General features: G+C 41.2%; 1 protein-coding gene across 1 annotated transcript; it reads left to right on the forward strand.

The window, feature by feature from the left end:
• Positions 1-15286: 15286 nt before the first annotated feature.
• Positions 15287-19535, forward strand: tnnc1a (troponin C type 1a (slow)). The gene is made up of 6 exons (XM_075474881.1): positions 15287-15395; positions 16794-16824; positions 17011-17157; positions 17709-17823; positions 18410-18546; positions 18713-19535. The coding sequence occupies exons 1-6, from the start codon at positions 15372-15374 to the stop codon at positions 18742-18744; spliced, it is 486 nt and encodes a 161-aa protein (XP_075330996.1). The 5' UTR covers positions 15287-15371; the 3' UTR covers positions 18745-19535.

Raw genomic sequence — 19535 nt, forward strand, 5'->3', positions numbered from 1 at the left:
AATAAAGGTTTAGAATTAGACAATTACTACATTTAATGGGCTCCAATAAATATTTTTCATATATGCAGCTACCACACAGAAATGCCGACATTTTGCATTACGTGAAGTTGTCAAGCGTGATAAAAAATGTTAACCATAACAAAATACTGATTTGATCCTATTTCAGAAACTATTTTTGTGTAGAGTGCAATACGACAAACAATGACCCAAGGGTGGATTACTCTAATGAACCTAGTATTCACAAGCTAACTCATTTAGCTAACTGGTCATTGATTAACTGATGCACACAGTGTAGGGCTTATATAATTTATAATGGAGAGTCATTGCAAGAGTCCTGGTGAAAAAGGATAATGATTTACATATAAAGGGTCCAGTAATTCTAATCTTTGTATGATGAGAGGGCATTGTGTAATCAACTTTTAACAACCATCACGGTATACTTCAATTTGGGAGTGGATGTAGGGTAAAACCCCAGAATATGCTATTGCTAAGGAAACTCTGGTTTATACCCCAGCCAGAGCAAAAACTTTTATTTAAACAGCATCTTTTGGTCAATGGGATGAGCCAATTCCACATTCCCACGTCATACTGAGCACTTTTCATTCCAACAAGGAAAAGTTATCTCTTACAGGAGGCTCTACTACCAAAGTAATCCAGGCCTCATGTGACTGTGCTCTGGATGACCATTTAGAAATCCACCCCCTATGTTGCTAGAATAAAAATACAAGCAAAATGTAGAAACATTTTCACTTATTAGACAGGTAATGTTTAAATGCATCTATCATATTTCTTCCTAGATAGGGTATGGTGGGTTGCTGGTGGGTCAGTTTTGTATGTAAAATCACCAAACATGGGGTGATCTGAAAGCGGTGTGTTGTTTTTACGGGTGCCACTTAGATGAAAAAAAAATGTAACCAGTGATTGCCTGCTAAGATTTCCAGCTGACCCTGAATTCTTAATGAATGTTATTCCTCTGATCTGTCTCCCTATGTATCTTGTCTGTACTACAAACTAAATCTAAATTTAATCTAAATATCAAAACAGGTGAGAAAAAACACAAAGAAAAGTCATTGGACATGAACAGTAAGAAAGCAAGGGTCTTTTATAGAGATGTCATGCTTAAACGAGCTGTACAGTGTACAAAATAAGCTGATGTTAGCTCAGAAACATGGTCTGCTAATGTCAACAAAAGTCTCCCACAATGGCAAGGACCCCAAAAAAAACTTCAGGTAAACACACACACAAGCGATTATCTATATCTACATTATCCCATCTGTCCAAGCAGGAATGTGGCCATCATTGGGGGAAAGAGGCTCAATGGCACCAGATAATTTGTTTCATTGAGGTTGTGTGGTTTTGTGCACTAAATCCAAACTCTGGGCCAGAGAAACAAATAAAAAGACAATTTTCTGCAAAGTCTATAGCTGGATGGACCTGCATGGTGGTTAGCACCGTTGCCTCAGAGCAAGAGGGTTTTCAGTTTGAAGCTGCAGCCTTTCTGTGGGGTTTTGGATTTTCTCGTGCGTTCTTTCAAGGTACTCTGGCTTCCTCTTAGAGTATAAAAGCATGCATGTTAGGTCAACTGGTGATTCTAAATTAACAATAGGAGTTAGTGTCAGCGTGTATGGTTGTTCATCTCTGTATTGGCCCTGTGATAGACTCACAACCTTTAGAGATTGTGTCTTGTATATCTAATCCACCAACATGATGCTGGTCCATCATTTTCAGTCTTGTCTTGTGCATGGCCCCACTATTTCCAAGCCAAGCTAAGAACAGCATGCTCATTGAACTAAAACTTCAATATGTGAAATATATTGACATCCGGCATCAAGAAAATTGAGAAACTTAAACGGATAGTTCGCCTCTTTTTACATGAAGCTGTATGATATCCCATATTAGCAATATCATTTATGAACATTTTCTTACCCCCTGCTGCGTCCTGTGAGCCGAGTTCCAGCCTCGTTTTGGCGTTGACGAAGGTAGTCCGGCTAGTTTGCTAGGGTCCCGAAAATAAAGTGTTTTGCTTCTCAAAACAATATGCGTTCAAAAGAGTAATACATTTGCATCACAAAATCGTCCCTCCAGAAAAAGTCAGACCTCACAATCGCTTGGCGCTATTTCTCTCTACCTTCGTATCACTAAGGGCTGTGTAAACTGTGCAGACCAAAGAGCAGACCGAGCAGTCCCCTGCTTCCGAGCAGTAAACACAGTAACCGGTGCGGCTATCACTAGGTGGACGGACGCATTGATATGAAGGGAGGCAAAAATAGCGCCAAGCGATTGGGAGGTCTGACTTTTTCTGGAGGGACGATTTTGTGATGCAAATGTATTACTTTTTTGAACGCATATTGTTTTGAGAAGCAAGACGCTTTATTTTCGTGACCCTAGCAAACAAGCCGGACTACCTTCGTCAACGCCAAAACGAGGATGGAACTCGGCTCACAGGACGCAGCAGGGGGTAAGTCAATGTTCATAAATGATATTGCTAATATGGGATGTCATATCCCTTTAAGACTGTGATGACCGTGAAAAGAACAAAAAGCTCAGACAGTGTTTTATTTTACTCTTCCAGGGGTTTCTAGTGACATGGCAGTGCAACTTGATGGAGAATCATGGAAGGGGATTTGTGGGGTCTTTGCATATGACCCCCAAAATAGTTGTGATGCTGTATGGGAATGCAGCAATGGTTTTAAAATATCATAAAACCATATTTTATTCACAATACAACATTTAAACTTGTGAAAGATTGAAAGTAGGACATCATACAATTTAATGAAAAACATTTACTTATCTTCAGTTTAATAACAGCAACACATCTCTAAAAGTTGGCGCAGGACCATGTTTACTACTCTGTAACATCCTCTTGAACAATAGTCCAGAAACAGTTTGTAAATGTCTCAGGTTCATAAACAGAACTGTGGAGACTAGTTGCTGGACCTATGGTAAAGGAATATAGCCCTATTCTTGTCTCATATAGGATTCTAGCTGCTCAACCATCCTGGGTCTTTGTTGTATTTTGCCTTTTCATGATGCTCCAACTCCAAAAAGCCAGGACTGTGGCAGCCCAGTCCAGCACCGAAGCCATGCTGCTGTAAGAGATGCAGCATGTGCTTTCTGAAATATGCAACACCTTCTCTGAAGAGGATGTCGTCTTGATGGGAGCATATGTTGCTCTCAACATGCTGCCTTGATGAGTTGCCCACTAGATTTCTAATATCTGTGCTGAGCAGTTTGTTACCACAACTCGCTCATCTAGTTAACATCTCACTCCAGACTGGAACATTTCCAAAGGCCTTAAAACTGCTGTCATTAAGCCTCTTCTGAAGAAAAGCAATCTTGATGCCACAGTACTGAACAACTACAGGCCCATATCAAACCTGCCATTTTTAGGTAAAATCCTAGAAAGAGTTGTATACCAACAACTTAGTGACTTTCTCCTGTCTAACAATGCTTTTGATACTTTCCAATCAGGCTTTAGGCCCCACCACAGCACTGAGACAGCTCTGATTAAGGTGACAAATGACATCCACCTGAACACAGTTGCAAGTTAAGTCAGTCTTAGTTCTGCTGGACCGGAGTGGTGCCTTTGACACAGTTGACCATGCAATATTATTACAGAGGTGGGTATCTCTGGAAGTGCTTTAAACTGGTTAAAGTCCTATCTTGACAGGAAAGATTTTGTTGAAATTGGTAACGGTGTCTCAGACCAAATGGACATGACCTGTGGGGTTCCCAGGGGTCAATCCTGGGACCCCTATTGTTCAATCTGTACATGCTTCCATTAGGCCAGCTAATACACAGCTATAATGTGTCCTACCACAACTATGCAGATGACACATCTACGTGTCACTGACGGCAGGAGAACACTGGCCTATTGTCAGAACCAGACAGAGGAGGACCACAAATGCGTCACGTTAAACAGTTTTAGGTTTCAGGGGAAAGGGAGTTGGGGCTGACTCTGGTATCGAACCCGGGTCGCTGGCTTGGCATGCTGGTGTGCTAACCACTTTGCTATGGTCCAGGTGCCTGTGTGTGTGTCCCCCAATGGTTGAGCGGCGTCTCGTGTAGGTGGTGGTGGTAGGTCCGAGCTCACTCGCCACAGGGCTGGGAGTCCTGGGGGAACACACACACACAACAGGAAAGATGACCAAGGCAGTACAGTCAAGGGGAATGCAGAAATCCTGGTAGGTAGGTGGAAGGCAGGTCAACACTACCGGGGCAGGAGATCAGAGAGGATTTCAGGCAGAAGGCAGGTCGGGTTTTCAAGGACTGGAAATCAGGCAGGGTTTCAGAGCAGGTCCGGGTTTGTTAACTGGAGTCAGAGTTCTTTTGCCAGGGAACAGGAATCAGGAGCATGTTTGCAGACGGTCTGACAGAGTGGAACTGAAAACCAGAGCTTGATATACAGAGGTTAACGGCAGAGTGAATGCAGGTGTAGCAATTGAGCAGAGCAGAGTGAGAGTTAATTGAAAGCACAAGTGCTTGTTACCAGGAGCCAGGGGAGAGACCATGACACCTATAGATACATTGGGCCTCATGGAAGAACATTTTCGTATTTTTATTCTAAATTTCTCTTACTTTTTTCGTAAGAAGGTCTCTTACGAACACGCCACGTCAGATTCAATCTTATCTTCGGAAAAAGTGTGTAAACGACCTGCGTAAATGGTGAATCCCACCTGTGCGTATATAATTGCACGTGCCAAGGATAGTAAATTTGCATACTCCACGTCCAAAATTACACCATATAAGGCTGTGCTTCCTCTCTGCTGTGCCAGGAAGTGTTGAGTCATGAGAATGTCATCAAGGCGCAAAAAGAACAACTTTAGGGGCTCTGAGATTGAAGTTCTGCTTTCAGAGATCCAAAAAGGAAAATCTGTCATTTTAGCAGTGTCAGCAGTGGAATTACGGGACCTGCTAAAGTGAAGAAATGGGAAGCAATTACGAGTGCTGTTTATTGTCACCGTTAGTTCGTAATGTCACCGAAATAAAAAAGAAATGGTTTGATATGAAAATGGCTTTAAAAAAAAAAAAACGTCTCGCCCTGGCCAGCCGCTCGATGACTGCAACTAAAGCCGTGCAATCAGTTGTTGCCTCATCATGATGGCACTTTGATGGGGGGGTTAATGAGGGGGGTCTTCTGGCACCACACCTTCTGGTCTGCCTGGGCCTCGTTCATGGCAATATTGTGCAAATCTGGCATGCCTTCTCTGGGCTATAGAGCAGTTTACCCCCGCTGTATGGAGACACACCCACCTGGCCTTCAGCTCAGTGCGCTCCAAGACAGGAGCACGAGTGCTTTGATGCGTATATGTGTGCATTGCTCCGATTATGATTGGGAGTCCAGCCACGGGATGAAAGTCCCTCTTAATTTGTACTTGTTGGACAGCGGTGTATGGGAATCTGATGTACCATGGGTGATAAACTGATGAGAGCTTTGATGACCAAGGGGAGCGCACGACTCACAGAGGACTGGGACACCCCCGATCTGTCTCCAATCTCGCTCTGAAAGGTTCCCGTGGCCAAAAATCAAAGGGTGGTGAGGACCTGGACGTGTGATGGAATTGGGTTTGATCGGCGTGTTTTTCTCTGGAGTTGTGGCTCTAGCAAGCTGCATATATGCAGCAGCACAGTCCTTGGGAATCTTAATCGCGATGTCAGCCATTCGTCTGTCTCCACACGGTCTCTTCCAAAAGCCTGACGCACTAAGGCATCCAAAAGTAGCAAGACAGCCGCTGGTTACGCTTCCCATTGACCTTGTTATATACAGATTCAAATGAACCTTCAATTTGTGCGTAATTCAAGTCAAACAGAATAATTTCAGCATCATTATTCTGTTTGACTTGTTTTCTTCAAAGTAATTAAATATACAATCCATTAGTCAAGCAAACTTGATTTGAATAACAGCGGACTATTTTACGAAACTCCTACGACAGGTCTGGATCACTTGTAAATTCTGTTCGTACCTGAAAGAAAACATAAAATACGAAAAGATTGGTGAATGCGCAAATTCTCTTAAATCACTCGTACGGACGATTTAAGAACAAATCTGTGCGTACGAACGGTTCTTGCATGAGGCCCATTGTCTGTGGCCCACAGAAACAAAGAGAAAGTGTTATCAGTCACCTTGAGACTCTCTCTCTAAAACCTAAGTATCAAGTTAGAAATCTTGGGGTAATATTGGACTCAGACCTGAACTTTAACAGCCACATTAAATCAATAACATCAGCAGCTTTTTACCATCTATAAAACATTGCCAGAATAAAAGGAATGGTGTCTAAACCAGACTTAGAAAGACTGATCCATGCGTTTGTCTCCAGCAGGTTAGACTGCTGTAACGGCCTGCTCACTGGGCTCTAAACGGGCTATAAGACAGCTGCAGTACATCCAGAACGCTGCTGCTCGAGTCCTGACTAGGACCAGGAAATACGACCATATTAGTTCAGTGCTCAGGTCTCTGAGCTGGCTTCCTGTCGCTCAGAGAATAGACTTTAAAACAGCTCTGCTCATGTACAAGTCTCTTCATGGTCTAGCGCCAAAGTACATCTCTGACATGTTAGAGCCATATTAACCAACTCGGGCTCTAAGAACCTAAGGGAGGGGTCACCTGCTGGTGCCCAGAGTCAGGACTAAACAAGGTGAGGCTGCGTTTCAATTTTATGCTCCTAAAATCTGGAACAGTCTTCCAGAAGATGTGAGACAGGCCTCAACTCTGACAATGTTTAAATCCAGGCTGAAAACAGTTCTATTTAACTGTGCATATGACGAATGAAAGTATTTTATCTGCTCTCTTCGCTTTTAATTTAATTAATTACAGATTATTTTTAATGTTTTTTTAAAGGATTTTTATTTGCCTTCTTGTGATTTTATGTAGCTGTAAAACACTTTGAATTGCCTTGTGTACGAATTGTCCTCTACAAATAAAATTGCCTCTAAAACCTATATATACATTTAAGCACTGATGATGCTTTCCTAGATGAATAAGCTGCCAGTTACATCGACATTAATGCACCCCCATGCCATGAGAGATGCAGGCTTTCGAACTGAGTGCTGATAACAAGTCAGGTGGTCTCTCTCCTCCATTATTTTCAACAAGAATTTCAGATTTTGATTTGCTTGACCACTTAATGGGTTTCTTCATTCCCTCAATTGGATTTAATTGGGCTTTGACCCATGAAAGAGGACAATGTTTCTGCTTTAACTTGCATTTGTGAAAGGCACAATGAACTGTGTTTACAGACAATGATTTCTGAAAGTGTTCCTGAGCCCATGCAGTTTTCATGACAGAATCATCCCTGTTTCATAAATCCATGAAATATTGATTTCCAGCTGTGTCCATTTGTGCACAGAAACCAGACTCTCGAAATCATCTAATGATGTCTTCTCCTATAGGTGGTGGAATATTTAATGTCTTCGCAATTCTAGGTTCAGGAACAATAATCTAAAATTGTCCCACAATTTGTCGACAAGGTTTTTTTCACCTTTTTTCTTCCTTTTTTGCTGATTGATTACAAAGGCTCTGCCGATCTTTGTCTGTGAGACTCTTGAGAGACTCTGCCTCTTTAAATTGCTCTTTTTATGCCCTATCATGTAACTGACCTGTTGCCAATTAAATCAATTCAAATTTATTTGTATAGCACATTTCATGTACAAACAATTCAAAGTGCTTTACATAAAATAAAAGCATTGCAGCAGGGAGTGGAAGACAAAAAATAATATAAAGAGAAACAAATAAAATAATTAAAATAAATTTAAAAACAAGCAACAGTCCAGATAAGTTAAAAGATATTGTGCAGATTTCATGCATAGACACATGAGAAAAGTAATGTTTTTAACCTGGATTTAAAAATGTCTACATTTGGTGAAAGTTTAATCTCCACTGGCAGTTTGTTCCACTTGTTTGCAGCATAACAGCTAAATGCTGCTTCTCCATGTTTAGTCTGGACTCTGGACTGGACTAGCTGACCTGAGTCCTTAAGTCCAAACCCAAATTGTTGCAACATATTCCTCTTGCTGTTTCTTTTCAGTACCAATGAATCAGTACCAGTTTTTAAGCCTTTTGTTGCCCTTTTCCCAAAATGTCTGATGTTTTGCTGCCAACAAATTCAAGGTAATATTTCTCATGAAATAGAAATATGTTTCACTTTCAACACTTGATATGTTTTCTGTGTTCCACTGTGAATAAAATATTGGTTTATGAGATTAATAAACCATTACAGTCTGTTTTTATTTACACTTTACACAGCGTCCCACCGTTTTTAGAAATGGGATTGTGCTATATACTAAAAGTCCAGCCTTATATGGACTAACAATCAAATTTCCTACAATGTAAGCGTACTGACTGAGAGATGTCAGATCAGCTCATATGAAACACATTACAGGGCATTTGATATGCTTTATGTGTTTTTTTGGGGAATAAAATCTTGGTTTAGGGGATTTGCAAACTTTTGCTTTCTTTTACACACTTATACAATCGAGCGTTTGGCGCTATGGTACTGTCTGTCAGTCACCTGAGACGTTGGCTTCCCCTATTTGTTCTTTGGACATAGAAAAGCATTCTAAACTTTGAACCTGGACGAGACCCATAACTTACAGGTCTTGTATACCTGATTTAGCTAGTAGTTTGTCTATTCTCTTTCCTCTGTGACCTGTCATGTCTCTCCTTAGCACTGTAAGCTGCACAAAGTAAATCCACATATTATCCAGAGAGATCAGTGGCAGACTGGAAATGGATTTAAAGTTGCTCAGTTAATCATGAGATGAGTGGTTTCACACATGGGCAGATGCTCCATCGGCGGATGTCCCACTGGAGGCAATTCAGTTATAACATTTTTAGACATTTGTCAGCAGCTTTTCTTTTCTTTCTTTCTTTGATTTTAAACACCCACTAGCCATAGCTCCCCTTCCCAACTCTGCTTGTCCTACTGGCAAATTGAACAGTCTGCTCTGATGTTACATTTTGGGACAAGCAGGAAACTAAAATCATTTGATCAGTGTAGCCTGACCGTGTAGACAGTGTAGACTGTAACTTTTTGATGACTTTGCACATACACTCGCACACATTATCAAGAAGACCCAACAAAGTAGGACAGAGAGACCCATTCGCAGGAGAGCCACACATCAAAAATGGTTATTTTTCATGTTGATCTCATCAGTGTACTGTGTGAGGTGGCTCGGTGATCCTATTTAACCTTTTGAACAATGTTAGGATGAAGGACATGAATCATAATTAGCTTCATGAGAGAAGATGGAGATGCGTTAACACACTACTGTCAGTGTCCGACATTACATGCATGAAGACCAACCTTATGGTTGTGACTGTATGTTTCATGCCTTTGTGTGTGCTTTTGTACGAAAACATCAAGAGATGGAAGATGAGCTTGTGCCACATGAATATATAATGAATATATAATTGTTGCATGTAATGGGAGAAATGTGACTGATGATAATAGTACAGAAACCGAGTGATGCCACATCTACAATACATTCATCTTGTAAAATGGCACAAATGGATGTGCAAGTGATGAAGTCACTTAATTTAGTTGCTGGCAATGGCATCAAGAAACATTGACCTTTTGTTGGTTCCTTCAGGCTTTAATGTGAGTCACATGACAGGCGGATATTTACAGTGACTCTCGTCACTGGCCTTGTCAAATCACAGCACACTTCAGCGCTGCCTAGCAAGCCCAGGGCTCGGCTTCAGCAAGGCAGAATGATGCATAGGTGTTTTATTTTTTTCCGCCATGTCTTTTAACCAAAGCTCACAGCAACTTTGTATGACACTGAAAAACAAGAGGGCTTTCTGGCATATATGTTAGCGTGCATTTGTGAGATTTTGCGTGAGAGTATTTGCATTAAAATGGAGGAGGAAGGGAGTGAGACATACAAAGGGAGACAGTGGCTGACTGCAGAACTGACAAATTTTTCAGGCCAATTTATCTTATGAATTAACCTAAGGAAGGCATTCATACCAGATAATTTAAGGGACTGTATTACAAATTAAACTGTTCATCCAGACCCACATGTCAGAGAAGACAAATTATAGTCTTTTGAAGGTTTAATTCATTGGCATTATTTTTCTTTCTTCTATTTAAATTTTTTTTTCTTAATAGCTGATTAAGATTCCCTTAAATCAAGAAATGCACAGATCAGACAAAACATAAATCAAGGTTCTGACAGATTCCATCACTCCCTGTTGTTTGTCTTTGCATAAATAATGTTAAGGTCGTCTGTGTTGTGTTTCAGTATCTTTATTTTGTCTCTTGGCAGATAGTCATGGGAAAAGGGGGCATGCAATTCTTTGTTGTGGTTGTGGCATATCTCTCAGCCTGACATACTGAAACTGAATACAGAGATTTTAGTCCCTTTTCTTGAAAAAGTGTCCAAGTACCTAAAGACAGATCAGAATTGCTAAAATGTCAAAAACGGGGAGTCTTCTTCTGCTTTATTCACAAAGAAACACACAGAGAATCTGACCTGTTCCACCATTATTGGTGAAAATCTGTTGAAGACTCAAACAGTACTCAGCACTGTAGGCCTACTTAGTATAATGCTGAGTACTGTTCTTCCAATTCTCAATATTCATATTTCTTATTTAATCTACATTTTTACTATACTTTAAGTGTAACGTTCCTTTAGCACTAAAAATATTGCTGGTAATCAATAAGATCATAAGATGGAGATGACTTGGACGATTAAAAGTTGTGACGTGCTTAACTCATTCTCAGCTGAGTTAACTTTGAAATCTAATAATGTTAAAGTGTATCACTTTTCATTTTACTTGGGAATAACTCACACTGAGAGTCAGAAACCCTGAGGGCCATTGGATTCCTCTTTAGAGAGAAGCTATTTGAGGTGAAGAAGTGAAGGCAGCAACACTGACTAATTCAAAATACATGCGCCTGTGTGTGCACTTGTGTTTTTTTCTCATGGTGGGGACCAAAACCTGACTGGACACCAACTTATGGGGACTTAATGCAAACTCAAGGGCCACAATTTTGCAGAAAGTGATTCTTGAGGTTTAAGAGTTGTTAGAGTTAGAATTAGGTTATGGTTAGATTTGGGGTTAGGGTTTGGGTAGGGCATGAAGTTGTGATGTTTAAGGTTTGGAACATCTATTGTGTCAATGGAGAGTTTCCATGGGCCCATGAACCAGACTTCTGTGTCTGAATTTGTGTGTGAGTGTAAATGCACAAGGAGAGAAATTTCAAAAGACATGAAACACTTATCATAAGCTATTGTGAAGGATTTCCGAATAAAATGTGTTGATTTCAGCATCATAATTACTCTACACACTGAACCTGTAGGGTTAAGGTGTTTCTTGTTTCCTGTTGTATCCCATAGACTTTTTTTGTTTGTGCTGAAATCACAAGTAATAAAAACAAATTTCATTTGTTTATCCCTTTTCAAAATTTGGTGACAAAGTGCTTTACGCAATGAAGTAAAATAGAATGAAGCAAAAAGAAAAAATATACAGACAGTAAACTTAAACAGGATAAAACAAAACTACAGAGAAAACAGAAAAGACATGGCAGGAAAATTATTATCATTATTGTTATTAATGTCAAGAAAATACTTCCTGTATTTGGATAGAAGTGAAAAATGCTGACATATAACTAGCACAATAACAAAATGATGTGTGGCATAACAAGTGGTTATGAAAGAAATAATCAGAATGTGTAAGAAAGATTATTGGAACCATGATCTTATTTTCACAAATTCATACATTTTCTGAAATCTGAATCATATTATATATGATATAATTTTTTTTTTTAAAGTCAGGATTATAACAGTACTAAAGATAAAGGTGTCCAGCAACGACATGTCAATGTGACCAAGTCGCTAAGGTAAGAGGAATGAATAAGGTGAAAGGAGCCTAAATTCAGTTCACCAACAGCATCAAAAAAAATCGAAATCTGTGTTCCCAGGTTTCTGTTAAAAGGGTCATTGGAACTCAAAGAAACTCAGTCTCTATAGATTGCTGCTAATGTAAATGCAATATCTGCAAAATAGAATTTTTGATATTTTTTTTTTTTTACAAACCTTTTGTGTTCCTAACATTGTTTTCATATCAGTGTGTGGAAATAATCATTTGGATGGGTAGTTTGCCAAACTGAGCAAACAAAGAAAAAAAAATTGGAGATGATTATATTTCTCTTGACAAATAACAGGCCTACTTTACTTGACATTTTGCCAGATAAAAACCTATTCGATCATTAATCTCAAAGCAAAATCTTGACTGCTCTTCTCGTTGCCACGTATAGCAGAAATGCAATTTCTCACGTGGAAGGGAACCTCGTGTGCCATATATAGGACAGAAAAAAAAAAAAATTCTCATAAGCCATTATAGACGAGGTTGGGACAAGGTTTGGATGGGGCGGGTGGGAGGCGACTTGGTGGTCCAGTGGACTGGAAAACGTTGCAGAAAGTTTGTGCGTGGCTGTATATGGGCTGGAGCTAATATGACCACTGGCTCATTAGAGCTCTGATTTAAGGAACTGCGTATAAGCACAAAGAGTTCCAGAGAGGAGCCCAGTGACACAAAGTGAAGACATCCCTTTCTCTGGTCTCTAAAGGCAAAACCCTAAATTTGGGTTAGACGGACCCACTTATGAGAAACCAAAGTTCTGCTAAAAGACTCACTGGAGTGGCAGAGATTCTGTCATAGTGAAAAGTGAACATATCATTCAGTGACATGCAGAGTATCCAGCCTCCCACAACAGGAGCTGCTGACAGGTTGGTCATTAATGAAAGGGTGCACAGAAAGAAGGGACTGGACAGAGAGAGGAAGGGAGGAAGGAAGGAACACAGAAAGAAAGTGGCTGACAAGCTCAGCTCCCCTCCTCGGAGCAATCAAGGAGGTGAGGACACAGAGGGGAGGAGAAGAGAACATGCGAGTTACAAGCTCAGCCGCACGTCAAACCAATCATTATATCACACGAGTATTTAAATTGGCATGATGTGTGCAGTGTATAGTAGTAGATCTACACGAATGTAGCCCAGCTGATTCAGAGCTCGCACATTCTGACATACTGCACTCTCAAATTCTATAATATTTTCTGCATTCAAAGATTTTGGTTGATGTCGGGGATCCAGGCGGGTGCTAGGATTCACAAGCACAACATGCATGCTTGTACAACTTCGAAACATGTTCCATGAGCAGGTTAAATGCAAATACAAATGCACTGTCAGAACTGCTTTCCACCGTTTCTGTGAGCCAGGGAATATACGTGTGAATTGGCTCATGTGCACAAATGACAGTTGCCAGCCCTAATTGTGACAGGCTGCCTCGCGTGTGTTTGCATCGTGGACGGGGGCAAATACAGAAAGTAAAAAACGGAAAATAATACAGTCACTCTGAGGACAAAATGTGGTGGCAGTGAGGCAGTGAGAGGGGTGTGGAAGGGGGGGAAATAGCCCCGCTCATATCCTCTCATTTTCTGCCCGCTACTACCCAGCAGAGTTTCTATGGCAACCCCTCAAAAAGCGGTGTGAATTGTGGATTTGAGATGCGCTGTCTGATTGCGCTGTGTGGAGGAGATGGCTGGCTCTTTCGTCAGCCTTCCTTCAGTTAGAGGAAATTGGTGGAGGGCTCCAATGAAACAGCCCTCCATATGCTTTCTTTGATGTGCGCGCCAGTGTTTTGGCTCTACGTCATGTGTGTGTTGGAGTGCACGTGTGAACTTGCCCCCCCCCCAACATAGCTGCTCACCGACCAGACTGCAGTCAGCGTTCCAAATGAATTTGTCTGGCTGACCATGTAGACTCATCAGTATGCTTCGAGTTGCAGTTGATTGATTCGATGCCATTGATGACGAATTAATTTCTGTCTTGGATTCCACAAGCAGCGTGCAACGCAGCGCAGTGTGTCCTGAGTGTGAAATTTTGACAAATGACCCAAATTTATCTTTCTTTTTTTTTTTTTTTTGCCTCGTGCCCCCCACCTTTTCACCCCACCGCCTGTAGTTTTCCATGGAAGCTCAAACTTGTGCATGTGACTGACATGCACTGATGTAGGCTCTTCGTCGGAAGACCTGTGTCTTTTGTCGGTGTGAGAGTGGGACATGTATGTTATTCGGTGTGAGCTCCTGCTCTCTCCCTCTCAGTGGCTGTGTGATCCTTGTAAGCTGTGCCAGTCCCCATTAGCATCCCATTATAAAGCAGCATGATCACTCGTCACTTAGAATGCCTGCCACAGCGTGCTCTCTGTGCATGTGTGTGCGTGGAGGCTTTTTTTTTTTTTCCGGGAGCACGTGTGTGAACGTGTGTGTGTAAATCACACCGTCAAGTGAATGAGATGGTCTTCTTTCAAAGCAAAAGAGAAAAATAAAAATACCAAATTTTTTTTAAAAAACAGCAGAGCCCTGCACCGGGTATGATTCAATTTAAATGTCTTCAAGTGTTTGGTTTGTTTGACCCAGATTTCTCACCTACCCCACTATTGATGAATTGGATATTCGGAGGCAGCCTTGTGCAACGATTTCATTTAGTTGATATGTAGTGAACAGCACCCTCTGCTGACTGTTTATCTGTGTTAAAGATGAAAGCGAGGATAAAAGAAGTTAGACATGTGTATAAATGCCTAGCCCTGAAGATGCATAAAATCATCCGCATAATATATCGACATGTGTTTACCAGGGGAACCCATCTGAAATGTTGGTAAAATAAAAGGCCTTAAGTGATAGAGTCATACAGGCAAAACAACTTCTAAATCTTTCGGCAAACGTATTCTTTTCTTTTCAGAGAACAAACTGTGATGTACATTAACATAAAAGTCAAAAAAGGAAGAAAACTCTGTCATTTGCATTTAGATTGAGGAGGAAATCTCACAACTTCCGGGAGGTAAGTGATAATAATGATAATTTTTCTTTTGTCATTTGGATAAATATAGACTTTAGATTTACTTCTTTTTCTGTCTTTTTCTCTGCAGATAGTGTAACTTGCTTCACACACACTCTCACACAGACACACAACCTCTTGAGCCCTGTGGTCCAGGTCTACAGGAATGTTGAGTGTGTCTATGACCCTCTCCCTGGAGATTAGGCCTCACCATGCATGCCCTCCCCTACCCCCAACTTCATTCCATTCCAAAGTATGCCCCCTGAGAGCTGCCACTTTTTTTTTTTTTTTTTTTATCTGAGCCAGATGATTGTGACAGATTGGCTAAACGACACGCACACACCTACACACATTTGTGGACACACGTTTGAGGCACAAACAGAGGGGAGGCTACTCTGCCCAGGGAGGGACAGACACTGCCAGGCTCCAGCTATAAAACCCTCCCAGGATGAGGCCAGAGTCCTGCTCTGAGCTGGACAGGACATCCTTCCTTTGTGCCAGGACACTGTCAGACAGGCAGCACACGAGCCTCCAGCATGAACGACATCTACAAGGCAGCGGTAAGCTCTCTAACTCAAATTATATGGTGTACGGGGTGCAGTTGGCTCCTGAAGAAGCGAATTGATTTGGTTTGGTTTGGTGTGGTTGGATGCTCACCAAAACTGACATATGATCTGCTAATAAAGTGTTGTTTTGGTTAACAAACTCTCACTCTTAACATTCCAACTTAGAGGGACAGTCAGTGGTTTACAATCTAGGACTGTGATTTGATTCAGTAAAATTGAAATGGCTATAATACTGAAGGTATTGGCACTCGTGCATCTCTTATTTGGTTGTTTTATAAAGTTCCCCATCTGACACTGCTTGAATGGTTGATAAATCCCTCTTATAATAATAATAATAATCAATTACATTTGTAAAGCACTTTTCATTTCATACGGAATCTCAAAGTGCTATGCTGATGGTGGCAGACTACTGGATTGTAGCCACAGCTGCCCTGGGGCACACTGACGTGACACTGACTCTTGATGTGGCCTGCACAGCACGTCACCTCCATCACCAGCTGATGTCAAAAGAGCCTCAAAACCATATACGCCTGCAGGTTGTCAACCCTATCAGACCTCTCGGGAGACACTCATGAGGTCACTGACAGGACACGTCCCTGGTCTGCAGCCTGCTGCTTCATTCATGACTTCAAATGGAACGGTCCCACTTCACATGACTAATTTTGGCCAGTTGCTCTGACACTCCTTCGTTTGTGGTTCTCTGGTGCCAGAGAAGGGCCTCAGGTTTAGATAAAGCCCCCCTATGGCTGAATTCCAGCATTATCTGTGAGCCTGAGAGCTGTGCTGCTATCCGTCCCACTCTGCCTGGACAGTCAGCTGGCTGTCCTGTCCACTCACACGCCAAGTGAGCAGTCCGACTGAGACAGCACATAGGAATGTATATCACGTATGTTTGTTTAGATGGATTTTTTTCATATGTCATCACCAGGGAAGTGTGTGTTTATGTGTGTATCTATTTTATCGTGGTTGACAGACGATAAGTTTTACATAAGCAGCTGTCTCCCTCTCTAATTCGTGGTAGCTTTTCCAGGATTACTGTGCCATTGTTGGGCCAGATCCACAGCTATGCTAATTTGAAGCACTGCATATTGTGTCCTTTATCTGTGGTTCCTGATCCTCCCGTGTTTATTTTTAACTCTTTTTTGGCTCTAACACACTGTCTTTTGCCAGGGGGTGGCCCAGTATGAAGATAATCTGTCCTAGAGGCTGATTTGACACTTTCTATTTCTTGATGGCTTGCACTAATATCAATACAAAACTCTTTCCTCTGAAATCATTTTTGAAGAATTACTTTTCGGGAGCTGATAAACATAACTCATTCAATTTCAACTAAAAAAGCTTTGGGCAGAATTTGAAAAGTGCTCACACTCTGAACCGTTTCACCTTTGACAGGTTGAGCAGCTGACAGACGAACAGAAAAATGGTGCGTAATCTGTTCATTTAATCATTTCTTCCCCATAAATATCTGCTTCTTACGTTGAGCATTAAACCCACTTAAAAAAAAGTGCCGTCAGATGTAACTTAAGGTAATGTTGCTAACACCTCATCCCCTAATAGAATTTCTTTCTTTGTGTGTGTGTGTGTGTGTGCGCGCTGTTCTGGTGTTCAGAGTTTAAGGCCGCATTTGACATCTTCGTGCAAGATGCAGAGGACGGTTGCATCAGTACTAAGGAGCTGGGGAAGGTGATGAGGATGCTCGGGCAGAACCCCACACCGGAGGAGCTGCAGGAGATGATTGACGAGGTGGACGAAGATGGTAAATCAAATCACCACTGTGCTGCAGTGACTTAAACTGAATGACTGGTTGCTGTTGACCTCTCTATGCCCGTGGGTCAGCTACCAGGTCCGTCATGTTGTGTAGACAATCGTCAGTCAAACCCCTCTGAACTTAATGTCAAATGTGGTGAAGGGTCTTAAAGACAACAGGATGTGTCAGGCTGGGTTAAAGGGAAATGTGTATCAGATGACGCACATGTCATCTCGAATTTTCCATGTGATATAATGATGAAAAAAAGTTTCAGTGTGGACGATACAGTGAGTCGTGTTGTCAGATAAATTATAGATGGAGACATTTAAAGACTCAAAATTTATCGTTTTGACCATATGAATCACAGGTTTCCTTGTTAAAATAATTAAAATAAAAATAATGAATGATCAAAAAAAAGTTTTTTCTTGCACATTCCACCATTTCTTTATAAAATGCTGTTTATGTGATGTACAGACAGGGCCTTAAAGAAGAGTTTGCACTGGTTAGATGATATGAACTTCCAGGAACAGAATGTGATGAGGTGCATTGTGTGTGTGCAGGGAGCGGCACGGTGGACTTTGATGAGTTCTTGGTCATGATGGTGAGATGCATGAAGGATGACAGCAAAGGGAAGACAGAGGAAGAACTGGCTGAGCTGTTTCGGATGTTTGACAAGTAAATTTCATGTTGAAACCCAGCTGCCTTTCAACTCGTTATCCATCCATCCCTCCATCCATTTTCTACACCTGCTTTGTGAAATTCAGGGTCGTGGGGGCATCTTTTTCCTGTTTCAGAAAAATAAATGCATTAAGAACAGTTAACACAATTCTATACTAAACCTACTGCCAGACTAGTCAAATCTTTCTTTATCAAGAGGATGCTATCGTGTCAAAACTACCCAAATCTCATATCGAAAATTGTCTTCGGTGTGACTCTGGCAAAGTATGCTCCCCGTGTGCAATTATGTGTTCTGACAAAATGCCAAGTAGCTCTGCGGAGTGCAGCATGTAGTTTGCTCCTTAATCCTTTCTGACAGTTCAGAGTATTTCTAACACCCACTACCATGTAAGGCACACACCTCGTCTGCACATCAAAGAGCAAACTTGCCTTTCCTTCCCTACAGGGATGCTCCCAGACACAAACTCCTGATATGATCATGCACATGTCACATACAAACACACCCGCTTTCCAAACGCCTCCTGTAAAGTTTAGTTGAAGTTCCCTATGTGAAAAAACATGTTTTACTTCTGTGGCTGTGCAGAAACGCTGATGGTTACATCGACCTGGATGAGCTGAAAATGATGCTGGAATCTACAGGAGAGGCAATCACCGAGGATGACATCGAGGAACTGATGAAAGACGGGGACAAGAACAATGATGGCAAAATTGACTACGATGGTAGGGAGTTTAAACTGATTAAAAACACTGAAGATAAATGGTGAAAATGTTATTGAGAGCAAGAACTCCTCAAATCTTTTGGTGTCATTCAGGACATCATACAGTTTCATAGTAGTAGACTTGAGGCTCAATTATTTGCCAACAAACGTTTTCTTATTTGTTCCAGAATTCTTGGAGTTTATGAAAGGAGTGGAGTGAATCTGATGTTCCCGGGGTGCTCATTTTGTATGTCTCTTTGACTCCATGACAATCTGTGGAAAACTGCCAGCTGAAATGGAAGCAACTGATGAAAACATTGGGACGACTTTGCAAGATTTAGTCAAACACCGCATCTAAATTTTCAGAATATTTTTTTTTCTATCATCTCTTGCATCGTTGTAAATACAGTTTGTGACAAACTTTTAATGCCCTTTGTGTACTGAATTCTTGAGTGTAAATTTCTCCAAATTACTTAGAATTTCTCAAGAGGGCCAAAAGAGCATTTCTCATTTGGCTGCTTGACGCTTGAACTCTGTGTTTGTTTCTGAATAAATCTCATCTCTTGCCACAGTCAGGATAAAAATGTTCTCTCTGAGATGGTGATATTGTTTACCTGGGCAGCAAATGTAAACAAAGGAGAAGATACACACGAGTCAACACAGTTTTGCACATAGTTCTGGTAGAGAAATCCTACTTTTGACACAATACACCAGATCCAGACTGCGTACATGCTATAATGTGCACACTGTATAAATTTCTGTATGTCTAAAATATCCTCAGGACTTTTTATTCCCTTCTCATGTCCCTGGAATGGTTCCCCATGAAAGGGCTGCTTGGAATGTTTGTTTATGTAATAAACAAGTTGCATTTTTCTGTGATGTCATTTTCCCTGAAACCAGTTTTAATTTGCTTACTGTATCAACAGTGAGGACATGGCCGATTCTCATGCAGATGTTACCTTGTTCTGCAGTGATTCTGTGTTTTGTCATAAAAGTTGTGTTGCAGAATAA

The sequence above is a fragment of the Odontesthes bonariensis genome, chromosome 10, assembly GCF_027942865.1.
Source record: "Odontesthes bonariensis isolate fOdoBon6 chromosome 10, fOdoBon6.hap1, whole genome shotgun sequence".
Classification (NCBI taxonomy): Eukaryota; Metazoa; Chordata; class Actinopteri; order Atheriniformes; family Atherinopsidae; genus Odontesthes; species Odontesthes bonariensis.

Bases quoted from the DNA above. Each gene is read 5' to 3' on its own strand.
- tnnc1a (XM_075474881.1), top strand. From the start codon at position 15,372: ATGAACGACATCTACAAGGCAGCG. The intron at 15,396-16,793 runs GTAAGCTCTCTA...CACCTTTGACAG, and splicing joins ACGACATCTACAAGGCAGCG to GTTGAGCAGCTGACAGACGA. The intron at 16,825-17,010 runs GTGCGTAATCTG...TCTGGTGTTCAG, and splicing joins GACAGACGAACAGAAAAATG to AGTTTAAGGCCGCATTTGAC.